This window comes from Mycteria americana, chromosome 9 (assembly GCF_035582795.1).
Source record: "Mycteria americana isolate JAX WOST 10 ecotype Jacksonville Zoo and Gardens chromosome 9, USCA_MyAme_1.0, whole genome shotgun sequence".
Classification (NCBI taxonomy): domain Eukaryota; kingdom Metazoa; phylum Chordata; class Aves; order Ciconiiformes; family Ciconiidae; genus Mycteria; species Mycteria americana.
In genome coordinates this window covers 37,397,292-37,424,569 of record NC_134373.1, presented here as the reverse complement: position 1 = coordinate 37,424,569, position 27,278 = coordinate 37,397,292, and the positions used below count along the sequence as shown (strand labels likewise).

Below are 27,278 nucleotides of genomic sequence, written 5' to 3'. Positions count from 1 at the left end.
GATCATCGGGCTCCCCTGATCAACCTCCTTGGCAAGCTAGCGCTACCTGATAGCTGTACTTGTCGATCCATCCCTTCTTCTACTGCAAACCTGAAAGCTTACATTCCACAAAGCACATACTCAAATTTTACTGAACTAAAGCCCAAGAATTAAGTGTATTTAACTTCTGGAAACACATCAGATGATTATTTCACTCATAGTAAATATTTAATACTTGCAAAACCACAGGACCAACTGCAAATTGCTAATATGTTTCATTATTATTAAGTTTGCCCCTTGGAAACACCAGCTCTCAGGGTCAAATGAAATTCCATAATCCTTCTAAATTTCTTTCATGGTTACTTTCAATATTTACATTTACCTGTGAAATTCATCTCACTAGGAAAGACAGGCATCTTTCAAAGTCTTCAGATAAGACAATTTAAGCAGAGACATATTTTGCCCTGTTTTTCATCAAAGCACTTAAAATTGGAAAGTTTATGCTTTCATACCGGATTTGCGGAGTATTTACATTTAAATAAGCTTAAAAAAAGGCAAGATACATGATCTAAAACCAAAAATGAATAAAAAGCAGCCATCTTCCTATAAACGCTACAATTAATCATTATGTTGAACAGACAGAAAGCAATCCATCTCGTCATACCGTAGAGCTGATGTAGCTTTTCCTTTCATACTCCACAGAAGTTAATTATTATGAGCAGATGTGCTTAGGTTACATGAAAATTTATACTCCATGAAACTAGGCACTGAAGATATCTATTTATTTTAAAGCACAAATGTATTCCCCGTTTGGAGGTTTGCTCACATGCAACTTCACCAGCAACGCAGCCCGCACAAAACCCATCCATCTTGCAGGCAGTGATTTTTATGTGTTCCACTAACTGATCCTCTCAAAGCCGTACTGAAAAAAGCACCTGATGGTCAAAGCAACTTCTCACAAACACGGTACCTGTGATTTGCCCCACAAATTCCCCAGTGTGCCCCAAACGACGTCTGCCATGACCACATCACATGCTCCAGGGGGTTAAAATGCAACCGAAGAGCTAAATCCCTCGAACTCTCTCAAGAGTTCATGTCTGCACGTAGCTAGCCGCTCAGTTCTGCAGACCAATTTCCGCTTGATTTTCTCAAATATCATTAATAAGTACCTATTACTAAGATGCCCTCCCAGAGCATAAGGAATAAAATAAGCCAGCAGTGAAGGCTTGTGGTCAGCAAGGGCAGAGGCTGTGGAAGCCCATCTATTCCTATCACACAGCTGCGGTTGGGAGCGCTGCCCTCTCACGTCATACATCCCCTGAGGACGTGCTGATCTACTTCACCCTGAATTAAACAAATGCTGAAGTAGATGGCCTTCGACAAGCCTATTACATTTTAATAGGTCAGTTAGATTCCCTCATATTGAGTACCTCTAGTTCAAGCGTTTCCTTTGCCGACACAAAGACTAGGATAAAAACAAAGATACGGAAAGTTAATATCCAAGAGACAGTGGCAAAGAGAGAACTCGAAGAAATTTCAATCACTTTGAGGCACATATCAAAGAAAACAAATATATGATTGCAGTACTGAAACTTCAGTGAACTGTCAAGAGCGAACAATAATACTGATGTTAGAATTGACCAGAAAAGTGGTAAAAAGTCACATTTGCTACAAGGCTTCACATCCAAGATCCAAATTTGACATTACAAAACACCCTACTTTGGGAAAACTCTGTCAAATATCAGAATATATTATTCCAAACTTTCCTTATTTCACAAAGCCAATACCAGCAATCCTTTAACAAATGACGCACGCACCAGGCAAAACCAGCAGCTGCTAGGAAAAAAAATTGACTTTAGAAAAATCTTTGTTAGAAGGTGACAGTTTTTTCATTACTATCTATTGCCATCAAAGTATAGAGATGGCTTTTTCTTGTGTAGTAATTTTATTCCAGTGGAATTCCAATTTTTTGGATGAAGTTTCTCTTGATTTATTATAATATAAAGAAGATGGAATCTTCTCCTGAGTCTTTCGAGAAGCAAATCAAGGACAATACTGTTAACAAAAGGGGAGAAGGGGTGTTTCCAGCAGGAAAAATGCTCGGAAATATTACTGCTGCAATCATCAGACTGGTTTAGAAAGTGCTAAACACACTGCTCAGTATTTTAATATTTCTGAATATATTTATAAATGGTGCCAACAGAAGAGAGCACCACTGGACATGTAAAGCAAATGTAATATTGACCATTTCACAGTTACCTGATGTATTCTCGCAAGTGCAAGCACTTCATAAGTATCCCCGTCACTTCCAGTTATTCTGGTGTCAATTTAGTGCGCCCGTTCGAATGAAAGATGCTGGGAATTTTGAAAGATAGTTTCAGCCACGGTTATTTCATTTACTCTGAAATTGAAAACTCATGTCTAAAACCTCTACTGCAGACATAAAGCTATTGGAGTAACATAAATACACAAATTCAGATTCAAACAACATGACATCAGGATTCTTTTTGCACCTTTGTGGCACGTCACGTTTAACAAATCTTGTGCCTGAAGATTTATAGTAAGCCACACTGATGAGCTCTGCCATTTAGGATGCTAATATTCACGTTGAGTATCAGTGCTTAATTATTCAAAGAAACCTGACTCAGTAATTTCCAGTAAGAAGTGCTTTCTAACTAATGCAGAATAAGAGAAAATGCAAACTACAACTTTTACCAAGCTCCTCTGAAGGAAATTCCCCAGGCAGTCCAAACCTTAGCAGTCTGACAATGAACAATATCTGCTATAAATCAAATTCTGCACTCCTTTCAACATCTCTCTTTTTCCTTTCACCAACAGTTGGTTTTGGTTGTTTGTTGGGGGTTTTTTTGGTTGTTTTTTTTTTTTTGGGGGGGGGGGGGGGGGGTTGGTGGGGGACAGGGGGGACGGGACACGACACGGGGGGGGACGGTGTTCCAGAGACCTGACAGAGTCCTTTAATATTGCATTCACTTAAGCAGGATCAGCATTTCAACCCAGAACCGTCATTTCTTCAGCTAGGTAAAATAAATATCAAACTAAGCTCCTTTGGTACTATCGTACTGTAAGAATAAATGACTGGTCTTTATCCTTCCAATTAACGTCTCTGGAATTTCTCAGAATTTGGTATTCCACTTGCCTGAGATCCTTATGGACAAGGAATAGGTTATTCTGGTAAAGACTTGGAGAATAACATATCTAATGTTTCTCCGACAACTAATAGTATAAAAGCTTTTTAATAAACTTGCTTATTTTTGGTCATGCTTCAAGGCTTCCCATTTAAAGTGTCTATTTGAAGAAAAGTTCTCCTTAAGGCCATTTTCCAGAGAACCTGGCTCTTATCCTGCTCAGCTCGGGTAAATTTTTAACAATTTCCCTATGAACCACAGCAGCTCTGGTGTGAATTATCTTTGGATTTGTAAACGGCACAACCATGACAAGGAGGAAATTAAAATTTTATAAAAGCAAAAGTAGATCTAAATCAGTACTGAAATGGGACTGCCTGCAACATGGAGAGGTGAACAAGAGGGACATGAAAGTGTTATAGACAATAGCAAACAGAAACGGAGACTAAACAGGACTCAAATGTCTGAAGAACAAAGGATGTTTCAATTAAACTGAAAATCATCAAGAAACTAAAATAGTTTACGCACTGCAGGGTTAACCCATGGAACTGAGGTACGCCAGACACAGGCAGAGGCCAAAAGGTTAGGAAGAACATGAAAAAAATCAGATATTTTTATAGCTAGTTACAGTGACAGTTACAGGAAATCATATAAAATATTAAGGATTATAAATCCTCATGCTTCAGCTTCTAAGTTAATGAAACATAGTTTTAGGATGAAATGGCTGCTGTATTTCTGATAAGGAGCACATGAGGCTGTGTGATCGGGTCTACTTACAAACCACCCACGGCCACAGAAAAGATTTCTGTTATAGTTTATAACATCCTCTCCACAAACCATGAAGCACGACCACCCAGGCCTGCTGTTCACAGAATAAAAATTTCTCAGATTTCTACGAAAAGCCTGAATCAACTCTTCATAACTCGGATTTTAAATTGCTGGAAGCTGGTGCTAAAAACAAGTCATAATTGGAAGGGCCTGTCTCCAGTTTGAGGGAGAGATTGCTCTTCATTATGTCTCTCATTATGTCTTTCATCCTCCTGACTAAGTCTCAGCACAGTTTGGTTCTCCTTGGACCTCTTTCATCTACTATACTCTGTTTAATGACAATCCATCATTTAAAAAAGGACCCCAAAAACGACTTTCACCAATGACAGTTGCTTAGATCACACAGACTACACACTAGATGAAAGAAATCTTAGGAGGACCAAAGAGAGCTGAACTTAATCAGAGGGATGAAAGACAAAATGAAAATCTATCTACCCTTACATTTAAAAAGGAGTTTCCTTCAGATAAGATGATCTTGACTCCCTCTGTGTACCTGTTAAATATGGTATGGTACTGTCAGATCATTTGGGACTTTTATGATTGAGATGCTCCAGCAATTCCTGTAAATTGTACACATTTGGATGGTGCTGCCTTTGACTTTGAGGTGACTGGGCCATTTACTATTGATCTAAAACCTTCTTTCCTCACTTCTTCCCTCCTTCCTCCTAATCAAGGCAGAAATACATAGCCTGGAAAGCTTTCATGTTCCTCTGCTTTACGTCTCATTATTTTGATCTTTTAACAATCCTTCTATTGGTACATGCTTGTAGTACACATTTTCAGTGTTTATGCCTTCTGGCTTCAAAAGACTTGATCAAGACTTCCCCCCGCCCTCAAAAACAAATCCTGTGTGCGGTACTAAGATGCCGATACTTGTTTTGTTTATCAGATAGGAACGTATTATAGGCAAGCTAGAAAGCCTGCTTATTTCCTTCTGCAGAGTGGAATATACTGTCCTGTTTTTGAAGGAAATCAAATATATGTAATTTATCTGACGCAGTCTTCATCATCTTTATTTTATGGAAAATCTACAAATTACTGAGTTGCCTTTAGATAAAATGTTGCACTGTAGATTGCTGTCAGGACAAATTCTCTAAGAGTCTCTTCAATTTTTATGTTGTTTGCATAAGGCTACAGTGACAGAAACGAGTTGGAGTCTCTCTTGCTATTAGTTAGTGTCTATAAAGTAATGTCATGCCAATTCTCCTACCGCCTATGAAATACTCTTACAGCAGCTACACCTGAGGTGGAAGCCGGGCCAGACCCAGGCTGAAATATAGTAGCACTCTTTTAAGCGTCTTGCGATGCCTGCTGACATCTCCCGTGAAAAAAGGAGGGCAGTCCACCATCACTCTTTTGTGAACAACCTGTCACTGGAAAATCAGTATCAATCTTTCTTCCCCTTGTCCTATCAACTAAGACCCAAGGAAAGAAAAATTGGTCTACAGGAACACATTACCTGGAGATCAGTGGGATGTAACACAACACGAGGACGAATTTCCATTCCCCAAACCAGTACCCAGGTGCAGACTCCAGTACAGACATGCACATATTTACATAGACAACTCTGCTACACCACCAGGTTTTAAGAAATTGGCCCAGGATGATTTCTACACAAGCAGGTGATTTTATTTCTCATAAATTAAACTGCAGGAATCTCAAAGGCAGGCATGAGACGCTCAGAGAGATTGATCCATCACATCTCACATAGCCTCGTCTGTCCCTTCCCCTCTCCTCCTGCTCCCGGTCAATTCTAATGTTCCAAAACTGAAATAAATGCCTGGAAAATCTTTCTGGGAGGGGATACCTGCCTCCTTCCACTGGTGCAGGAAAGGCTAAAAATGCATACATGACATTAGTATTGTATTTTTGTCTCCTCCTCCTTAATTTTTCCTTTGTGAAAGGAAAAATTTCCTTTGTGTTTTCCCCTTTGTGAAACATTGCCACACATTTTTGCATGAAGCCAATCTACTATCAAATCCACAATTAACCCAGGCTTTGGGAAATAATTTAAAGATCAAAGCCTATAGGTAAGCTGACAGAAATTAGATACAAACAATCCAGACTCATGTAATAAAACATCCACACTGCGGTGATAAATCTCTCAAATTACAAACTCCTGTGCGCAGATATACATAGTTCACCAAGACTGAGGATAAGTTTTAAATGTAAAATCAAGGGTAACCTTCCATTAAGTTCAAAAGATTTTAATTTGTTCACTGATATTCGCCAGAGCTTAGACTCCTAACTACCTTACTTGTTTCTGGTAATGAAATCTGGGTATTTTGAAAAAAGATTCCTGATCTATTCTGAATTTGTTGGCAATCCAGGAATTGGAATTACTCACGAGAAAGTTTTGACATTTTTATTTGACCTTAATTGTTTGTCATTATTTACAGTGGCAGACAGTGTTATGGAACACAAATAAAAGGGAGGATTACCCGTTAAAAAAAATGCTGTTTTAGGAAGCAGAAGAATAAATTTCAGGAACTTGGAGAGCAGAAGAAAAATGTAAAATTCATGATTTTATGATGTACATTTAATACTGAAGACAGCCAAGAGCATGTGTGCCCCCCGGGAAGCCATCCGAAATGGCCTTCCTGGCTGACAGCAAACAACTGCTAACAGAGCCTGGACTCCGTTTTTTCACCACGTTGCACAACCACCTCACCCTGCGCTTCTCTAGGTCATACTTTCTTATTGCACATGGGAGACTTACGTTGGACTGGACTCAATGTCTTCCTAAAGTCAAGGGAATATTATCTGTGCTGCTCTCCACTTACCTTCTTGCCTAACCTCCAGCCCACTGCCTTGTCGAGGAAAGAAATCAGATTATCAAGAACAAATAATAGCAAATCAATTCTGGTTTGGCTGTTTCTTATCACCTTATTACTCTCCACGTGTTTATAAGCTAAAAATTGCATTATCAGTGGCAAGAAAATAACAATACAGATAACACGTACTTTATGAATTTGCACTATGATGTAGAGTGGCTACATGGGTAAAGTGTCAGCAAAGCCCCGGGCAGACACGGCTGATAACAGACTGAGGCTCTCCATCCTGGAAAGGCCACCCCCCGAACCTCAAGCCCCATCCTAGACAGACTTCGCTTCACAAACTTTCCTTTCAAACATATCGCAAGCAAGACTCAGCGCCTGTCCCTTCCCTGGTAATTATTTTTCCCTCAACTGTTTGCCGCCAATGCCACCAGCCGCCAGGCAGGTGTCTTCCAGACAGCGACGCTGGCTGGGACCACTCAAGTTCAGCTCGCTGTGCTCCTACTTGTGTCCCCCCAACCACCCATTACCAGTGGGTCCCTAGACCAGCATCATCAGAAGAACCACTGACAAACCTAATGGACCCCCAGCATCACTCAGAACAAGGCTCAAGGTGCCGGTGTCCTACCAGGCAAAGCTAATATTGGAGGGAGCTACTGATGGCAGGTAAGCTGCTATCAGCTGGACAGATTTACACACAGGACTGCACCGCAAAGCACTGCTCATAAAATATCACCATCTAACTGAAGCAGTCCGTGTCTTCGCCACGTTTACCATCATAAATGTATTCATTGTAAACTTTAGGTTATCACATTGCCTCTAGCCTGTAAATTATAACAGGATTGTAATATGTACCTCCTGAAATTGGTAATTCCGTGCAAAAGCATTCTGCAACTCAAATTACAATGAATGCATCTGTTAATTTAGCTATCAGCAGTTATATTAACTACCTACAAAACAGGGAATAAGAACTGTTGGGTGACTATCTTATGAGCAAAAACAAATGGTAACACTGATGCTTTTTTGATGGCACGTATCATTATAAATAGGTTACCATAAAATAATTTCAGCAGAAACAACAGTAATGTATATGGCCATTACTGTGTTACAGATTGATAATACACTAGATAATACAGCTAAAGGATGTCTGTTTGAAATATTTTTGTAGATGCAATGTTAACAGGCAATACCAAAATTCATCCTTTCATCTTGCTTAGTACGGAACTCGTGTTAACTTAGTCACTAATTTATTACAAATTATGTTTGTAATCACAGTTCCGCCTATATTTTATATGAGATTTTACTGGAACTATCACTGCATTTAGACACACTCAGAAAACTTAGATAGCAGATTGTTACGATTTTTGTTCTCATAATGATAAGTTTTTGATCTGCATCTCAGTCTAAAACCAGTCTTGTCTGCAATATCCCTATAGCTGTCAGGAAGCTCCAGAGCAAGAGCCAGAAACCTGCAATGAAGGAGACAGGAATCTTAAATTGCTTGAGTCTGGTGCTGCCTGCATTCTGCTTTTTCACTGTCAATTCATACATCAACTTTTCAACTGAAACGGATTATATTTAACACCAACCATCTTAGCGAAGTCCACGTGGTGTGAATTTACAACCCGGTTAAAGAAGGAAAGAAATACATCATACGTGGTCTGATAGAAGAGCAGACCAAAAGAAATATTCTACCGAGATGCACAATGAGGCTATCCAGTATCGATCCACCCCGTCACCTCGGGTGAGCCAGGGAAAGTGCACTTCTCCAAAGCAGAGGAGTAGTTTCTCATTACTGCATTGGTGGGTTTGTTGTTGTTTCCCTGTACATAAATCAATAAATTATTCTCTAAGAATATTTCCTGCTCTGCATCACAGCGTTTCTATATTCTTGTGATGGGGAGCCACAGCTCCGAGATGTACTTACTGTCTCATTAATGGGGGGAGATACGGTCAAATCCCCCAAATAAATCACAGTTAAGAAGTGGCAGGAGCAGGAGAAATAAGACATGACATGTTCCATTGCTGCAGCTTCTCCTTGTTTTTGGAAAGTAACTACTTTTTTCATAACCATGTTGTCAGTGTATTTCCAAGACTGGTTTCTAAAGCGGACTCTCATTACACCAGTCTGGTCTTTAATACATGTCTATTTACTTTATCAATGGCTTTTGAAGCCGCCTTCAAAGACACTTGCTTAAAACAGGCTTTCCATCCACTAATTAAACCTTAAGAATCCGTTGTAATGAGCAACACATTTTTTTCCCCAAAAATGTAAATGTCTAAGGTGGCCACTCATATCAGCACTGAAGGGAGAGGTCATTTCTGAAGGCTCCTCCATCACAAACATCAGAGAACAGTAAAGTCACTGAAGGGCATCCAAAGCAGAAGCAATTTTCTCACAGTCTTGACACCTTCTAGTAAATTAGTCACTTGTCGAGGAAAATGACAGCTATAGAGCAATAGAAAAGCTTGTAAAGCTCTTCATTTACTGTTAGAAATGTTGTCTATGTCACTGTCAAGCAACAGTAACATCCCCACCCTGTTTTACTCTCGAGTGCCCTATCTCAGGGGCTTTTTGCAAATCATGCCTTAATGAAGTTTAAATAACAACTATATTTCTTAGTTCTAAACGCTACTTTTCTCTTACCTGCATGATTGTTTTCTGAGTAAGTTAGTCCACTGAAGCTGATACACAAAATGAAAGGCCGTTGTAATTAGTGTAATATCATTCCAAGATAAAGCCATGAAAACTGCAGCTTCAGACAGCTGTCATCTCTTTGGCTACTCTGCTTTACAGACAAATTCTGCTATCTTCTGCATGTTACATAGTGTGTTTGCGTGCAACTTCAGGGAAAACACTCATGCAGCAAGATCTGTAAGTATCTATCTCAGAATCTAGCCTAGAGAAAGAATGGAGCTTGAAAGTCATTTCACACTTAATTTTCCCTCAGCACAGTCATCATTCTAAATAGGTACACATAAACAAACGCTTTCTTTCTTTAGAAATAATGTATAGGAATTCAATGCTCTTATATAATTGGCTAGGTACAACAGTCACTGAAAACTTAAATCCTTTTATTTACATGACAGTTAGGATATGGACAGCAAAAGGAAAAAAAAAATCTAAAAATGGATGCTCTAAGGAACAGCAAGACTGAGATTATCTTCAGTGGTAAAAGGGTAATTGCTGTTACATGGTGAAAAAGAAACGGGGTAAATTCATGTAAATACGCTTTGGAGAATAAGCACTTACTGGCTAAAGACACTGCCACATTATGCAAGCCAATTACCGCGTGGAGTGGTGGTGATACCTTGAATGCAAACTCGTTTGTAGGATGCCCGAATATTGCAGGAAAGCATCTATCTATAACACCTGGTGTTCTTCCACTAATGGCACAGATTCCCCTGAAAAGACCCACAGAGTCACAGAATCGTACAATATAATTTGGAAAGGAAGAGACATCTGAAGATCCAATGCCTGCTCTAAGCGGGACTGACCTCAAAGTTAGAAAAGGCTGCTCAAGACCTTATTCAGTTGAGTCTTCAGCATCTCCAAGGAATCTATAGTCTCTCTGGGCAATCTGGGAATGTCCCTCACTACAGCCTACGACTTATCTTCTGTCATTTCACTGTGCACCTCTGGGAAGAGTGTGGCTCCATCTTCTCTATTTCTTCATCTTCTCTTCATCTATTCGCTCCCATTAGACACTTTCCAGGCTGAACAAACCCAAATCCCCAGCCGCACCTCACATGTTATTTCACAAATATCTCCAAAGACCCCCTTCATGGTGAACAATGAGAGGATCGGAACTCCTCCAGGTCGAGGTCGACAAGCTGAAGAGACCCGGCAAGGCGTGTAAGCAACCACCACCCTTGGCTAAATGGCTACTCCCTGACCATACGGTGACACAGCACCTCTTCACACATGCTAGCTGTTCTTGAAGAGTTCACATAGCAGCACGGTGAGGTTTTAACAGCAGCTTTATGAAAGTTTCCCTTACTAAACACTTCTGTAGAAAAGATACAGAATCACTGAAAATCTAGCAGCTTGTTTTTCAGAAGCAATATGGTCAGGGTTAGCAGCTTGGTTTTAGCTGCCTTCTCCATGGGGATCACTCCCCTTGTTTGTAGGAAACATCTTGAAAATCTTCTTCCATGGGTTTCATCTGAGAACTCATTTTCCTGAAACCCCACTCACCCTCAATAATACCTAGCAGACTGGTTCTATCACTACATGTAATTATGAAAACCAAAGCTATTACAAAAACCACAGTTAATTACAAAAAGTGAAGGTGGCACTAAAACAGATTTTGCTTAAACCCACCAGGCTGTGGGATTCCTCTCCCATGATTACCCCAGAATAGCACATAGTCGATGTAATTGTTGGAGGATTCTCCACAGAGCAAAAATAAGCGTGATATTCTTCTATTATACTTCAAATTCTGTCAGAGTAAGATTAATACAAAGTTCATGAACCTACTGGAGCATAAAGATTACCTTTCCCTCACATGGAGATTGAAGAATACATTTTAGGACATCTCAATTTACAGAGCTCTCTTTGAAAACCTTGTGGAAAGGCCTGTGGTCAAAACCTAGTTAAAGATATTTACTCCTTTGAGCTTTACTTTAAAACACATTTCTTCTTGCAGATACAGCCTACATACTGTCAGGGCTTTTCTTTCTTTCCCTTTGTTTCCAGATTATGTAAGAAATTAACTTCATCTTTAAAGAATAGTTTCTACCCTTATGAAGGAGTAAATTATTATGTCATGTTTCTTCAGTTAGCATACCTGTATAGTAATTTTTTTTTTTCAATAAAAATAACCTTTTGTTAAAGGTTTCATTAGATTTCCCAGGAGACTGATAACAGCCAAATCTCCAGCCATCTGCAGGAACCACTACAGACTCTGATCACAGACTCTGAACAGTGAAAATTCTTCAACACTTTTGTTCAGACAAGGGGATCACTGTATTTTCCAAGTGCTTAATCACGCCAAGGCCAGGAGCCCAAAGCCTTTACCCACGCTGAACTTCTCTAATAGTCTTAATGAAAATCAGGCCTTCAGGGAAATTATTAGTAAAATTTAAAATCACGAGGAAATTATCCTTTCCATTTTTAGGACCAAGAATGGACTACTTCATAGACGTCTACAGATAGATAGTTCTTTTAAAGCCCACGCGCTTCCTCTTTAGGCAGAGGAGCAGGTTACTGTAAAGATACCTCAATGCCAAGCACAGATGCCCTCCTATACTCCAAGCACACTATCACGCTACTGGTACTTCCACGTCCAGCACAGCAGCAAAGCGGTACAATGGCTCCACTTCCCACAACACTTTATCTTAAGTGCTTCAGTCACTTAGTTTCCAAATTAGCTACTGTAAAAGAGTAAAGATGCTACTGAAATGTCACCCTCCAACACCTTAAATATTTGGAGGCTGGATGGAGAAAGCTTACCCCGTGACTGCAAACCGTGTCCACACGCCTCACTATGTCCCGGCACACCCTGTCTGACCGAATCCGGCACCAGCACACAGTGACTCCATCGGTGGGTCTTCCACCTGCGAGAGGAAACCGTTAACAACTCAGTGGTTAAAACTGGAAAACAGTTAACACGTGCAGGCAAAAACTTCAGTTACGAATGACGATATACTGTGGAGACTTAAGGAAAAACAGAGTCAAAAAGCTGTAATTACTCCTGAAATAGGCACTGTGAACTGAAATTCAGAGGCAAGGTTCACCTTCTAGAAAGCCATATCATCCTCCAACCATGTTTCCCTTTCTCATTTTTGCAGGGCATGGTTCAAAGTCACATAAAATACACAGGAAACATCTTCAGCGGGCTTTGAAATCAGGCTCTCCTCCTGCAAGCCCGTTCTCACACAACGGATGCTGTACCCCATCTGCTTTCTATGTTAGGATGTGCACCAGTCAAGAACAGGAGAAAGCAGCTATGTGGTGCGGAGCCAGGCAGAGCGGGTGCCGTGACTCCTGCCGTGGCTCCTCGCTCTGCCCTGAGACCATGTCCTACAGGATGCGTGGGCTCAAGATTTATATGCAAAGACATAATGCTTTTCTATTTACTGATACTGTATAACAGATGGGTCACAGAATTTTAATGAAGAGCGGTAATTGCCCTATTGTACTATTTGTCTAATCAGAATTTTTTAAAGTGCGTATTTATTCACTGGAGTGAGAGCATCAGGGGAAAAGACAAGAGTTTCTGCAATAAGCATACAATTATGATTAAGGCAGTTGAGTGCTTACGGTCCCAAAATAGCTTACATTGATTTTTAGACACAGTGACGGGGGAGTTCCCAGTAATAGCTTCCTTAAACACATCGAACCCTGAGGTTACCATTTCTAGGAGCTGTCTCTATCAGTTCTTGTTCTGATGACGCCAGATCTACTGAAATCTCCAGTTTGAACTCTACTTCTATGCATTTTTGCAAGGTTTATTGTTCATACATTGTTATTTCTTTATAACTCTGCATTTTCCAGTTTTATGTCATTTTCTGGTGAAAATTGTGCAGGAGTCATTCGAGTCATTTCTAGAGAAGTGGAAACCCACTAGCAAGAGGCTGATTCCAAGCTAACACTTTTTACCTATACACTGGACAGATGGGAATATCTTCACATTCTCTTTCCTCATACAAGGTGTCCGGGCACGCCTGTCCCCCATGGGCAGCATCCTGAACGATAATCCTATACCGGGACTGCTTAACTGCAGTGGCGTTGCCTGTAAAATAAAGAAAAAAAATGCCTTTCGGACACAGTTGGCACCCCAAATTAGTGATCTAGCTGCCTTGGTTAAAAACATGCTTTGCATTTCATTTATATTTTGAAATCACGAGCACTCTGGCACTACCCAAAGAAGGGAGGGCATGGTATGCTGGATCAAAAGCTACCATTATTTGCTTTAAAATTACCAGTAGTTCAGCAGAACAGCACATGGAAGGTTGATAAATCAACAGCCCAAGAGATACATCAAAAAAAAGTCTATTTAACAGAACAACAAATCAGACAATGAAATTAAGAATGAGGAAATACATAAACACCTGAACAGGAGAAAAGAATAAAAAAGAAAAAACCAAACTGTCATAATGGAAGACTTTGCTTCTGAAAACACATTCTGGTGGTCTCAGACTGCTACCAGTAACCCATCTTTATGGGTCTAGAAATTATAGATGATAACTTCCTGATAGGAAAACCATTGAACCAACAGAGACTAACTCTCTACTTAACCTGAGTCGATGCAAGATCAATCCACCTGGAAACACAGTTCACAAAATCTACAGTACAGAATGCAGCCTGAAAGACAAGGATAAGATTTATCTGTATATCTCTCTAGCTAAAACAAACACAATCCTTGGCTGCGTACGTGGTAAGTACAAACAGAGAGCGGTTTAACAGCTGTGTATGGCATTAGTACTTCTTCGGGTACTGTATTTACACTCCAAAAACAGATGCTAGAAAACTGAAAAGGCATCTCAACAGAACTCCATAAAGGATTCCAGACCAAGCAAACGTCTTTTAATAGTGGACTTCATCAGATTTGTCCAAGAGAGGAAAGCGGTGTGTAAATTAGCCCACTTCTACGAGTATTATTTTTCCAGCTCAAGATAAGGCCAAAGCTGCAGTAGCAAGATTACAGTGCACTAGAGTAGAAGGAAAACTTAGGAAAAGTCACACCATGAACACAAAGTACAAGTACAGATCCAATAAAAATGGTAGGCTTTAAAAATATCAAGTTATAAAAGCCTTCACTCGCACACGTGCTATCACCGCGCGACCACCGCAAAGGGACTTTGGACCTGAGAGGAGGTGGCTCACCCCAGCTGCTGCCTTGAGGCAGGATCAGCGCACCCAGGGCAATCTCCTCCTGCTTCTTTAACAGCCACTGCCGGAGGCAGCTCTACAGCTTCCTACAGTCTCCTTTCAGTTGCCCGACTCAGCGCTTGCAAAGCTGCACAGACAGTCTTTTCTTAAAATATAACCCAAATCATCGCTCCTGTAAATTAAGCTAAACCATATTTATCTCTGTCCACTAGACATAAAAAATATTTTATCCCTATTGTCTGATTCATAGCCTTTATAAAATTTTAAGGGCTTGTATCCACTCTAAGTCTTCCCCTCTCTAAAATAAGAAAGCCCAGTTCTTCATAGGTCCTATTTAACCATCTCTCATTACTCACTTGCTTACAACACAGCACACAAGGAATCCCACCTGCAGCCTCAGCAGTGCACAGTACAGTAACACCTTTGGGGTTTTACATACAACATGCCCATGAGTTTGACAAGCCCAATATGAGTTTTAGCATTTCCAGCTGTTGACTTTCATTCATTTTGTAGTCCACTGTATCTCCAGAAATGCCTGAGACAGTACTGAGGTCTTTACTTCCCACTCTGTCTTTGTGCAATTGATTTTTCCTTCCCAAGTCATATTTTGAGAAATTTCTCAGTGATTTCAATATGACTTAATACAGTCTATTGTGTTTGCTACCTCTTTCAGCTCTGCACCATCCACTAATGTTATTATTCAAGCACACAAGCTGTTCAGACACATAGAATTCTATCACATAGAATTGGCACAAGAAGAGTCTTCTGTAGGACTCTCCTTGGCTCATGTTCCAGTTTGATCGTGAATAGTGGACATTATCAGCCGAAGCAGCTTTGCAGAGAAGGACATGGGAGTTCTGATGGACAAGTTGGCCATGAGGCAGCAGTGTGCCCTTGCAGCAAAGAAGGGTCACAGCATCCTGGGCTGCATTAGGAAGAGCATCACCAGCAGGTCGAGGGAGGTGATCCTTTCCCTCTCAGCAGCACTGGTGAGACACCCGGGTGTCATGTCCAGTTTTGGGCTCCCCAGGAGAAGGAGGACATGGGCATACTGGTGTGAGTCCAGTGAACAGCCCCAAAGCCTATTTAGGGACTGGAGCATTTGACACACAAGAAGAGACCAGGAAAGCTGGGACTCTTCAGCCTGGAGAGGAGAAGGCTCAAGGGATCTTATCAGTGTGCATCAACACCTTATGGCAGGCAGTAAAGGAGACAGAGACAGACTCTTTTCACAGTGATACCCACTGTGAGATTTTTAGAAGAGCTGAGTACCCATTTAACAGTGATTTAATTCAAGTCACTGTTCCTCAGCTTCCTGATAAAAGTTTAATGTGTCAGAAATCTACCACTTTCCTTAATTAGAGCAGCTATGCTGTCAAAAAAAGGAGATTAAATTTATTGGGCACTGTTTGTTCTCAATAAATCCATATTGGCCAGTTTATCAGAATCTGATTCTCGAAATGTTTATATCTTGAGTAATAACTTGTTCTTGTGTTTTTCTACATAACGAAGTTAGTAATCTACAATTTCCTTGACTTTTTTGGGGGGGGGGAGGGGCAAGGGGGAGGGTGTTAGTTGGTTGGGTTGGTTTATCTTGGTATTACTGAGTATAACTAAAAGTTACTTGCTTAGGACTTAGCAATTTCTCACCCAGAAGATAGTCACTAGATGCTCTGGCATTACTTTATTACTTCCTTCTCTATTCACACAGCCCTGCTGACATGGGAACATCTAATTTATTGAAATACTTATTCTTTAGTCCGTTCCTCTCCTGGCTGCAGACAGGAAACAACAGCAGCAATTGCACATTCCCCATGTTGTTTCCTTCGTTTCTCAGTAAGTAACGGACAAATATTTCATTCAGCTTCCCCTTACTTCTAATCCATTTATGTAATTCTTGTTACCTAATATCCTCCTATAGCTTAACTTGCATTCTTGATTTCTATACTGTATTTTTTACATTCACTTTCAGTTACATGCTTGTTTCTAATTTTTGTGAAACAATTTGACAACCAAAAAGGAAATAAGGTTCTGAACAACTCTGATGATGAGAAAAGCTAAAGACAGGGCTGTGCTAGCTGTCTCTGATGTTTGCTCTCCATGGTTTGAAGCTTGAACATGCAAGTCGTATACAGACCTACGCACACCTTGTTCTCCTGTACTACTGGCTTGCTCTTATAATAGTTTCAGGATAGAAAGTAGAGTCCAGCTGGGCTTCAGCCCTTCATACAGTTTTTCTTGATAGCTTCTAGGTCTTCTACACTCCCATCTGCATAGAACATGATCCCAAGAGGTATAGCTACCAATTCTCTGAGTTTTTTGAAGTCTGTCTTTTAAATGTCTTGCTGATATTGCCATCCTTCCCTTCTAAGAATCGTGAACTCTATCACTTTGTGATGATTTTCATTTAAATTATCTACCACCATTAGAATCTTAGCCATTTCCTTCCTATTAATCAGTACCAAACCTAAATGAGCTTCCCACAGTAATTTTCTTCACCTCAAGAAACTAAATTATCCTCAGCATTTATTGCACATTATTCAAACCCCATTTTCAAAATTGAATTTCCTCATTGGCTTTTCTACAGCATTCCTTACAAATGTTAATGAACATAATTTTTATATCTCATTTAAAATTGCTATAGTCTGATTTTCCAGAGTATTAGCATTATGTAGGACTGTCCTTTTAAAGCTGAACTTCAGCTGATTTCAAGCATGGCTATGACTGCTTGCCCTCCTGAAAAAATCAAGCCTCAGGATCTCAAGAGAATCTTAACTTCTGTATCCTTGACTTTGTAACTCACATAATGCTGTTTGAGAATTTTGAGGGTGCCTTGCCTCTGCTTCCTCTCCCACCTCCCTGTCCCACCAGTCTCCTCTCCTTACGGACCCATACGACTCCTCCTATCAATCCACTCGTCTCGTTCCTCCCTTGCTCTTGTATCTTTGCTTCCTCTGCATTTGTCCCCCATGGCTTCGCTGGTACCCTGCCCAGGGCTCAGAAAGGTGGATCACCGTTGCCGGATGAGGGACAAAGTCCTTTCTCACTACTGTAAAGTCTGCTGTACCTTGACAGAATAGCTGGTCCAGCTTTTATAGAGTAGGATAGAATAGCCTATTTCAGTTGGAAGGGACCTACAACGATCATCTAGTCCAACTGCCTGACCAATTCAGGGCTGACCAAAAGTTAAAGCATGTTATTAAGGGCATTGTCCAAATGCCTCTTAAACACTGACAGGCAAGTATGCAAAACATTCAGCTTCATCCTCTTTGCTCCTGACCAGATGGAAAGGCAAAGTCTGGTCACCACAAGACTCTGAGCACCCAAATAATAAGGACAGATTCTCCAAGATTTTAGTCACCAAAATCAGAGCCGTCTTCAGTATTTTTGTGCAGGTAAGAGCTTTTGAAGGGATAAGTCTTTAACTTTGACCAACTCTGGTTGAGTGTTTGTTTATGAGAACTGGAAGTGGCAGATCCTTGACAGAAACTGTCTGACACAAGGTAGAGGTCACTGGAATTTCTTACCGTGGCACGCCATGTATTTTACCCATTTTACCCCATCTCATTTCAAATTTGATTTAAGGCATGGGGAAAGAAATTGGACAGTTACTACCCAACATCTCACGTAAACTTGTTCAGAGAATTAAACAACAGTGAAATTTCTAACCTTCCCCCTGGACAACCATTGCCCAGAAGAGGAGAGGTACTTATAGGTACCATCTCTTCTCAGGAGGGAGATGATCGTGAGGTGTTTGCTTTTTTTAATCTCCCCATTTTAAATCTATGCTGACAGACCAGAGAGCACATCATCCATGCTGAAAGTTGGTTACCTCCCCAGGACACCTTCACCACCAGGTATGGAGGTGACAGAGGAAAATCTACATGCCGCTCATTCAAATCATTTCGTATTCTGAAACCTCCTTATTGATTCTTTCATTCTTGTTTCAATTCATCCTCAAAGACCCATTAAAACAGATATATTATAGAAGACTGTGGTAGACAGTTGTCACCTTTAAGTATCTGAAATGGCAGAGAATCAATAACTTGCAACAACCTCCCTGTTCCTGCCTCACCAACAGGTGTTTGGATTCAATTGCACTTCTTTTGTGAATTATGTTGTCCGTCCATCTGTTATTGCCCTAAGTTCACTGCTGTCTACACTTCTGAGGTATGAGATAATCCTTCGCCAGAAGACAGCCTGTTGTCTGATGACATTTAAATGTAGGGAAAATGTCAGCTTTTTTATTGTTAGATAGTAAAGTTGGACGCATTTTCTCAGGTAAACTACAAACAGCTTAACTGGTAAAGTTCTGTGTAAACCTGATTTAGTGATTGCATGTTTGTCTAAGCTCTGATCTTATGCCGGTACACATTTAATTTTAAATCTGCCAGGCAATACCTGTTCCTGCTGGATGTGCTTAGTAATTCACCATCTGTATACTGTTTTCATTAAATACAACTTTTCTATAAAAAAAACCCAAAACCCCTAAAAACTCACATACGTACAGTGGTTTTGAAATTTCATTATTGTGCTGAGGTTTTAATTGCTCAATGCAAATTAAAAAAAATAATCTTGCAATGCAGCCATATCAATAACAGATCTAGCAAAAAGCAAACTCCCCCATCTAAGAAGTTTTAATTTAGAATTATATTAAAGTGATAACACTGCCAAGGAGGTTAAATAATTAATTTCTTCTCATTTTAATTGTAGACTATTATTTAATAAACAAAGTAATTTACCAGGTAATTTATTCTACTTCTTCATACGCAGCTCATTTAAAGTCTAAAAATAAATTCCTAATTAAAACAGGATTCACTGTTTTAGAAAGCAACTCATTTTCCTGTAAAATCTATCAAGGACATCCTAGAGCATAACTAGAGCATCCACTGAAAATCTTTGAAGGGCAAGGAAGCCTCCAACAAAAATGAAATATTCTGATAACTGAGAAGGCTTTCATCTGAACAATTAATGAAACACACAAAATTGTCACAAAAACCAACACTGGGTCAAAATAAAGAAACTTTGCTGAACTCCTAGTGTCCAAAAGCTAACCAACTAGATCAAAGACCTGTATGGTCCTTGAAAAACCACGAAGCGCAGGGGTTATTTGCACAACCCTGTACATACATCTAGGTTGGTCAAGAGAAATAAATTTCATGTAATGTAACACTTCCACGTATAGCCATACAACACTGGGGCCTTGGACTTCTGACTTTGATGGCAGAAGCCCAGAAGGAATTTATTCCAGGTAAAGAGAACTTACATCTCCAAATCTGCTCACGAGGATTCCAACCCCCCCCTGCCCCCAACATCAATGTCAACACCCCAAATCCAAAACTCATTCAGATGAATGCCCTAAAAATTATTGGGCCGACGTGAACTACAACCTCCGCACGTTTCTAGGCCAATTCTCTCATTTTTCCACAAATTTTGACCTCTTCTTAAAGGCTTACCAGGCTGACAGGCTGTTGGGCAGCGAGTCCACTCACTGAAAGGCGTAACAACGCAGTCTTTCTTGCAGAGGAGGAGACATGGCCGCATGGTCTCAGGTCTGATGGACTCTGGACATCTATCGATCCAAATACAAAGATAAAATATAATAAAAAATTGAAACTACAGGGAAATATTTTACTCCTAAGACTCTCACAGGGCTGTGAGCATACTGCCATACCAAAGATATCACTTCTGCTCATAGCAAGCCTCGTTTTGTGATTTTTTTTTTTTAAATTCTTTTTTAACTCCTAAATGAAAAATGTCATGCATATTCTAATAAAAGTTTCAGAGACAGACAGTTAATATTTAAAAACTCAAAGGGTGGAAAAGGGATAATTTTCTGGGATCAGGCAGACCTTGCATTTCAAATGGGGGACTAGAAAGGGAATTACTCTTTTTTAATTTTTATTATTTAGAAAGATCACTCAAAAATACTTAGTAATGCATGCAACCCAAAATTACCCCATTTGAAAGAGGAATATGCCACATTAGACCCTACTAGGAAAGAAAATAAATCTTAAAGTCATGCTGTTACTGAGATAGTAATAAGATACTTAGAGGTATAATTCAAAAGAAAATAAATACAGAGACATGTCTTCTCATTAAGCATGATTATCCTAGAGGGCAGAATTTTGTTATCTAACAGAAGATGTTGAAATATTTTTCTGCAAAAATTTTAGTTTTATTTGGCTTTCTGTGCCTTGCACCTTCTTCAGATATGGTGTAATATTTCTTCACGAAATCAGGAAAAATGCAGAATACAAAAAAAAAAAATCAGTATGCCAACACACAAAGGTTATTTATTTACATAACGTATCCCCTTTCTGAAACCATGTTAACGGCAGACTTTCACCACAGCAGTTCTAAACCCAACGTTACTTTGGGTCAGTTTTCATCAACTCAAACATAAAATACAATACAGCCACAGCCGGTGCCCGCGGCGAGGAAGGCTGCCCTCCCCTCCCCTCCAGCACCAGCCCAGCCCAGTCCCTCCCCAGCAGTAACGAGGTAATTCTGAAACACGGAGGTTTTATTCCTTCACTTAGAACCACCTTCCTAAAGACTTCTAGAGGTCTAGGTTTTCTATTTTTAAGATGATTATCACCATAAGAACAATACGCAGCACAGCAGCAACAGAAACAATTTCAATAAGAAGCTTTTTCAAGGACTCAACAGTCCTTTCTGCTCCAGCCATTTCCATTACACGAGGAACACCACAGCACTGAAGCTATGACATCAAAGCCAAGGAGAGCCCCTTTCTGAAGTCCTCAGTACACAAATCTCTTCTTTTCACAGGATTTTTCCACCACTGAAATTGTGTCCACTGAAATTCTGTGAAATTCCGAAATTATGACATTCTGTGACATTCTGAACGTCCACTGAAATTCTGTGACATTCTGAATGTCCACTGAAATCCTGACACCACTGAAATTCTGTGAAATTCTGTGCGGGTCCAGAGGAGGGCCACAACAATGCTCCGAGGGCTGGAGCACCTCTCCTACGAGGACAGGCTGAGAGAGTTGGGGTTGTTCAGCCTGCAGAAGAGAAGGCTGCGGGGAGACCTTATAGCAGCCTTCCAGTACTTAAAGGGGGCCTATAGAAAAGACGGGGACAGACTTTTTAGCGAGGCCTGTTGTGACAGGACAAGGAGCAATGGTTTTAAACTAAGGGAGGGCAGATTTAGACTGGATTTAAGAAAGAAATTTATTACGATGAGGGTGGTGAGGCACTGGCCCAGGTTGCCCAGAGAGGTGGTAGATGCCCCATCCCTGGAAGCATTCAAGGTCAGGCTGGACGGGGCTCTGAGCAACCTGGTCTGGTTGAAGATGTCCCTGGTCATGGCAGGGGGGTTGGACTAGATGACCCGTAAAGGTCCTTTCCCATCCCAAGCATTCTCCGATTCTGTGATTCTACGATTTACTTACCCCTTCAGTTCTATTTCCCCTTACACCATCTCAAAAGTGGTGGGGGCAAACAACTATTTTAGACATTATATAACTCTATAAACAATATGTTTAATTAGGTAAAGTTACAGCATATCAATGGATTCTAGATAGAAATGAATACTAAATTTCTTTCCTTTTATTTAATTAATCTCATTAACCTCAAGAATTTTAATTAACTACTGAAATCAACGCAGTCTGCTTATACGAACAGGATTGTTTTGAGAGCTACAATAAGAAATGAAACTCGGTTGTAAGTCTCTAGACTCATTAACAGTGCAAAAAATAATTAGCAACGTCTTGATTTTTTGATATTAGGGAAAACATCTGTGCTACTTATTTTCCTCATTAAGTAAAGCAAAGCGAAATTCAGAATATTTGTACTGCAGAATACGTAATTTTGTGTCGGTATCACACTATAGAAGCTATATAAATCAACTGAACGATATAGATCACACATATGGTTCTGCCTTATTGTGGTGTAAATATAATGCAAACTCTATTTACTTTTTCTATTTTATTAGAGCATTGTTAATAATGTATTGATGAAAGTTATATTCAGATGTACTTTATATTTTCCTCACACCTGTCCTTCAGGAAAAATACTTGCAGAAAACTGTAAATTAGAGTAACAGAGGAGCTACAGCAAAAAATCCACACCACTAAAAGCATGCATTTTGCTTGGATTTACACAGAAAATTAAAAATGGGCTAGCTATATATTTTTGTCACATATTAGCATACCTTTCATAATAGTGATGGAGTAGTAGCTGGAGAATTAGTCCTGAAAGGTAATTATTTTCAAAGCTGCAGATTCCCTACACTAGCTGAAAATGCCTTCATATGTCATGTATTGTAACTACAAATAACCACTAATAACCTTTCTTTAAATACCTTTTAGGTGTGACCTGGCCAGAACTGCTCTTCATGCAGAAGACTTTCCTTGTCTGTACGCCCACTCCACAAGCGGCTTCTCCGCTCCAATTAATGGTTGCATTGAGCGCAGTTACCAGCGCGTCTTTAGAGCAGGAACTCCAGGGAGAGGTCTCCCAGAAGAAATGCACGCACGGGTGACCATTACAGGCACGGTGCTCCTGCAGGGCTCGGTCAGGAGGACAGGCTCTTCCACCTGAAAAGAGTCAAGAGAACACCATATTTTATCTTACTGCATGCGGCAAAAGGAAGACATGGAAAAATAAATAAAAGTGGTAGAGGTTTGCTTAATATCTTTTTTTTCCCATTTAAAAAAAAATAAATAAATAAAGCTTAAATAAAGTTGTTGACCTTTATGGTTGCAATAACAACCTTCTAAAATATTGTTTCCCCATTAAACTAGCCTTGCATAAAATTGTATTCCAACTCATAATGGAAACAGAAATAGGCAAAGCATATTTCTGAGTTACCTTATTGATACTCCTACACACAGCCAAGTTGATTCCATTTAAATGCCAGTATCACTCAGCAAACATGCAATTAGGCTTAAAGACAAATTAAGCGTTATTTTTATGTTCATTCTCCTTGCTAATTTCCCAAGGAGGAACATCTCTCTAATACTCGGACTCTGTTCACGCGTTGCCTTAAAGAGCTGAGCTGTAGAGGGTGCTGAACCGTACTGATGGAGGAATGTATCAAATGATACCCACACCTGCAAAACAAGGGGGCAAAACTTGAAAGCTAGGTTTTGAATACGAAGTCTTTACTTTTTTGAAACAGCATCCTTCGAATTGGTGTGCAAAGATTTTGCCAAGCTACTGCACTTTGTCAACAACGTGTAATAAATCCACAAAGTACAGGAGTTTGAGCAGCCTCCCCAGAAGCTTTAACACTCTAGCCAGCAGCCTGAATTTATCCCATAAAAGCGGCAGATGTTCATCGCTCAAAAGCTAAGGAGTAATGCAGTGAAATTGTAAGAGTAAGCACTGTCGTTTTAGGAAGAAAGAAGTTAAAATGACTAAAATCAAAACCATTCTCTTCCAGGAGGGAGAACCTGGCAATGTGTGACATGGCAAAAGTGCTACAGGTTTTGAAAGAACTGAAGCGTTGGGGCCAGATACCGTGAGGTTCGGAGCATCTTTATGCCCTACTAAAATCAACAGGAGATGAAGGCATATTGCTCCTCGAAGGAACGCCTATCGCCTCGCAGGACTGAGCCTTCTCAGACCCCAAACGGCCACAATCAACAGCACTGAGAAAAGAGAGAGAGGGATAGAAATTTCTCAGCACGCTGATTTGGATAATCACGTCACATTACCGTTCATCTTTTCATGAAAATGGACTGTTCCACATAGTGTTCAGTCTCAGACATGTTTAGTATGATGGTGGAGTAGAAAATGCCCCAGGTAACTTACTTTCCTGACGATTTCGACTTGGCAGGAAAAATGCAGACCATTTATTGCTCTTGTGTGTTTGAGCACATGTGAAAAAAAAAAAAATGTAGCAAGCAAATGGCAAAATGCCCAGTCCATCAAGAAAAGATAAAAAGAAAAGATCTAACCCAAATTTTGAGCTTCCCAGGGAAAAATTAAGGTTTTTGTTCAAGAATACCCATGGTAAGGAAGCTCTCCTAAACAAGGGACAGTAACAACAAGGCAGTTTTAACTTAAAAACATAAGGAATGCCACTTGGTCCATCCAAACTAGCAGTCTGTCTGCAAAATTGAAAGCAGGAGATGCTGTTTAGCAAAAGCACAAGAGCCTGGCCACTTTCTGCAGTTCACTGACTTTTGTACAAGGAAAGCAGGAGAGCAAGCCACTGCCTCGCCCTTTTAGTAGGCATTTATGGACCTTTTATAGACCTGTTGTTCACCAGTTCCTCTAATCTGTTTTAAACCTGCTGAGACTGCCTGCCTCCACAATCTCCTCTTGTACCAAGTTTCAGAAGTTTGCTGTGTAAAGAAATTTCTTTTAAAACCCGATTTAAACCAAGCCCCTCTAGTTTCATCAACAGCCTCCTGGTCATCATATTGTGGGATGCGGTGAACAGCTTGGAGAAAAGGACCCAAGGGTTTGAACTGAAGTCAGGCTGTGGGCTGCCATCCAGCCTGTCACCCAGAAGTCCTCAGACTGTAGAGCCACAGCCAACATTGCCTCAGTTGACAGAGGACAAACGAAACGTCACTTGCAAAGGTACCAGAGCTCTGTAGAAGTTGGTGGCTCAGCCGTGAGCTTGAGTATGAAAGCGTCAGAGAAAGCAGGTAACATAACATTGCCTTAGTATTGCAGTCATAATGGTATTAAATCCACTGCCACTCTCCACAAATTCAAACCAATAACGATGTATCTGCATGCAGACGTGTGACTGCATAGCAAACCATGGTACTCATTGCTAAAGATGTACAGAAAAAGCTGGGGCGTCCGAGTTTAATAGTTAGTTATTCCTTCCTGAGAAACTTAAAAGTATTCAGTTCAAAGCACGTCATTTTTAGTTTAGCGTGTTTCAGGTTGAGATGACTGAGCTTATGTACTTCCAGAATTCACTTCAACACTTCACTTTCATAATTCCATGTTTATCTGTTATTTGCATTTCGCTACTTCCATGGAAAATATGAAGTCAACTGTCTTTTTCATTTTAATTATTCTCTAGCTCATAGACTTTTTTAGTAGTAGTTATTATCATTCAGTCGACAATTATATAGCAGTTTTCATCCTGAAGGGTCCCAATTTTCTTTGCAAGTGCTTATAAGGATGTTTATGTGAATACAGACCATTCACATGAGTAAGGGTGTGCAAGATCAAGTTCCTACATTGCCTCAGAAACAGTAGGTGGCTTTAATGATAATTTACAAAACAGCACTTAACAGAGCTTGTCCTAGACTAGATTTGCATCTAAAAGTGTTTTGCTGCTGCATTAGCTGCACATAGTGCTGACAACAGTAGATATTTTTTGTTGTGTCAACAAGGCTTTGGTCGGTTAGACCTGCTCACATCTTATGAGTTTTTATGCACTTGATGTGTTATCATTCAAATCCTGTGTGATAAACCAACACGTAAATGAATTACTATATGTGTAATTGTAGTTAGGAGACTATACTTCTAATACGAATAGTTTGTGTAAATAGTTGTATCGCTGATGTTGATACGTAAAAATCCAGACGCGTGATGTGTCCATGAAGATCCAGAGAAAAGCATGTATGTTCATCAAGAGCTATTTACTTACTCCAACAGAAAAACACGAAGGTCAATATATTCTAGGTCTGCATTAATAAAGTAAACAGGTCCTTTTCTATTTCCTCATTTTTCACAGCTCACTGCTATTTTCTAAATCACCACTAATATGTTCCTTTATAAAGACACGCGCATGATGAGTTTGTGTCATGCAGCAATTTCATTAGTATAGGATGTAGCTCTCCTGAAGTAACTTCACACCCAGACTGGCCCACGATAGACAATAATTCATAGGCTGAAGTAAATAATTTTGAACTGTGACAGAATTTCTCTGTGACACATGCATTAACTGAAGCCCATAAAGGTATTTTAGTAGCTAGGCATAAAGTACAAACAAATATTAAGAATTACTCCTCATTGCTGTAGTATTGGGATTAGCCCTGGTCTAAATACAGGTTGGCTGAGGAATACAAGTCAACTCATTAAACAAACAAAGAGCAATTAATCCAAAATATTTACCACTCACCCTCGGCTGGAAGGGCCAAGATGGACCTACTCCTGCTTTGACTGCCCTCGGCATTTTTACTGGAGCATGAGTGGGAACATGGGGACCACGGGGACCACTCGCTGATGACACAGTCCGTTGCGCAAGGGATTTCACAAGCCACAACCTCAGGACGGGGAAGCTCTGAGCAGAGGTGATGTGGTACTTCTTCACCTGGAGCAAACAAGACAAGACGGGCACGGAGGAAGGTTGAACTTGGTTCAATATCCACGGTCTGCATCAAACAGACTAACTTTATGTCAAACGTCTGTCTGCCTGTGGAGGAATATACTACAAAAGAACACGTGCTAAGGCTTCAGGCTTGAAAGTATAATACTTGAGCAACTGACTTAAGTATTTCTTCAGAAAAGCAAAAAATAAAAAAATGTGTTTCAAGTTCTACGTGTGACATCTTGGCTGCAGTCCACTTTATAAAGCAAGCAAGCATGAGGAATGAGATAATTCAATCAATAAAAAGCTTTAATACCAATTATCAACAGAATTGATGACAATTGCCCCATGTTTTCCCCCAATCTCCACCTACAGAACCTATTTTCCACAACACAAATTGTTCAGGTCCCCACAGAAGGCAATATTCTTCTTCCTGTAGGCCACAGAAGTGTCCAACA

The 27,278-nt window shown here is 40.1% G+C and overlaps 1 protein-coding gene across 13 annotated transcripts in view; it reads right to left on the bottom strand.

The window, feature by feature from the left end:
* THSD7B (thrombospondin type 1 domain containing 7B) overlaps positions 1-27,278 on the bottom strand; it is a 336,463-nt gene that overhangs the window by 125,315 nt on the left and 183,870 nt on the right. For all 13 annotated transcript variants that reach the window (XR_012777041.1, XR_012777040.1, XM_075511516.1 and 10 more), the window contains 5 exons: positions 26,632-26,823; positions 22,897-23,131; positions 20,021-20,136; positions 13,332-13,464; positions 12,183-12,286 (listed from right to left, as the gene is read on the bottom strand). Coding sequence is in view for 11 of the 13 variants with exons in the window: in XM_075511516.1 (XP_075367631.1) it covers positions 12,183-12,286; positions 13,332-13,464; positions 20,021-20,136; positions 22,897-23,131; positions 26,632-26,823 (780 nt within the window). In the remaining 2 variants the exon portion in view is untranslated. The remainder of the gene's footprint in view (positions 1-12,182; positions 12,287-13,331; positions 13,465-20,020; positions 20,137-22,896; positions 23,132-26,631; positions 26,824-27,278) is intronic.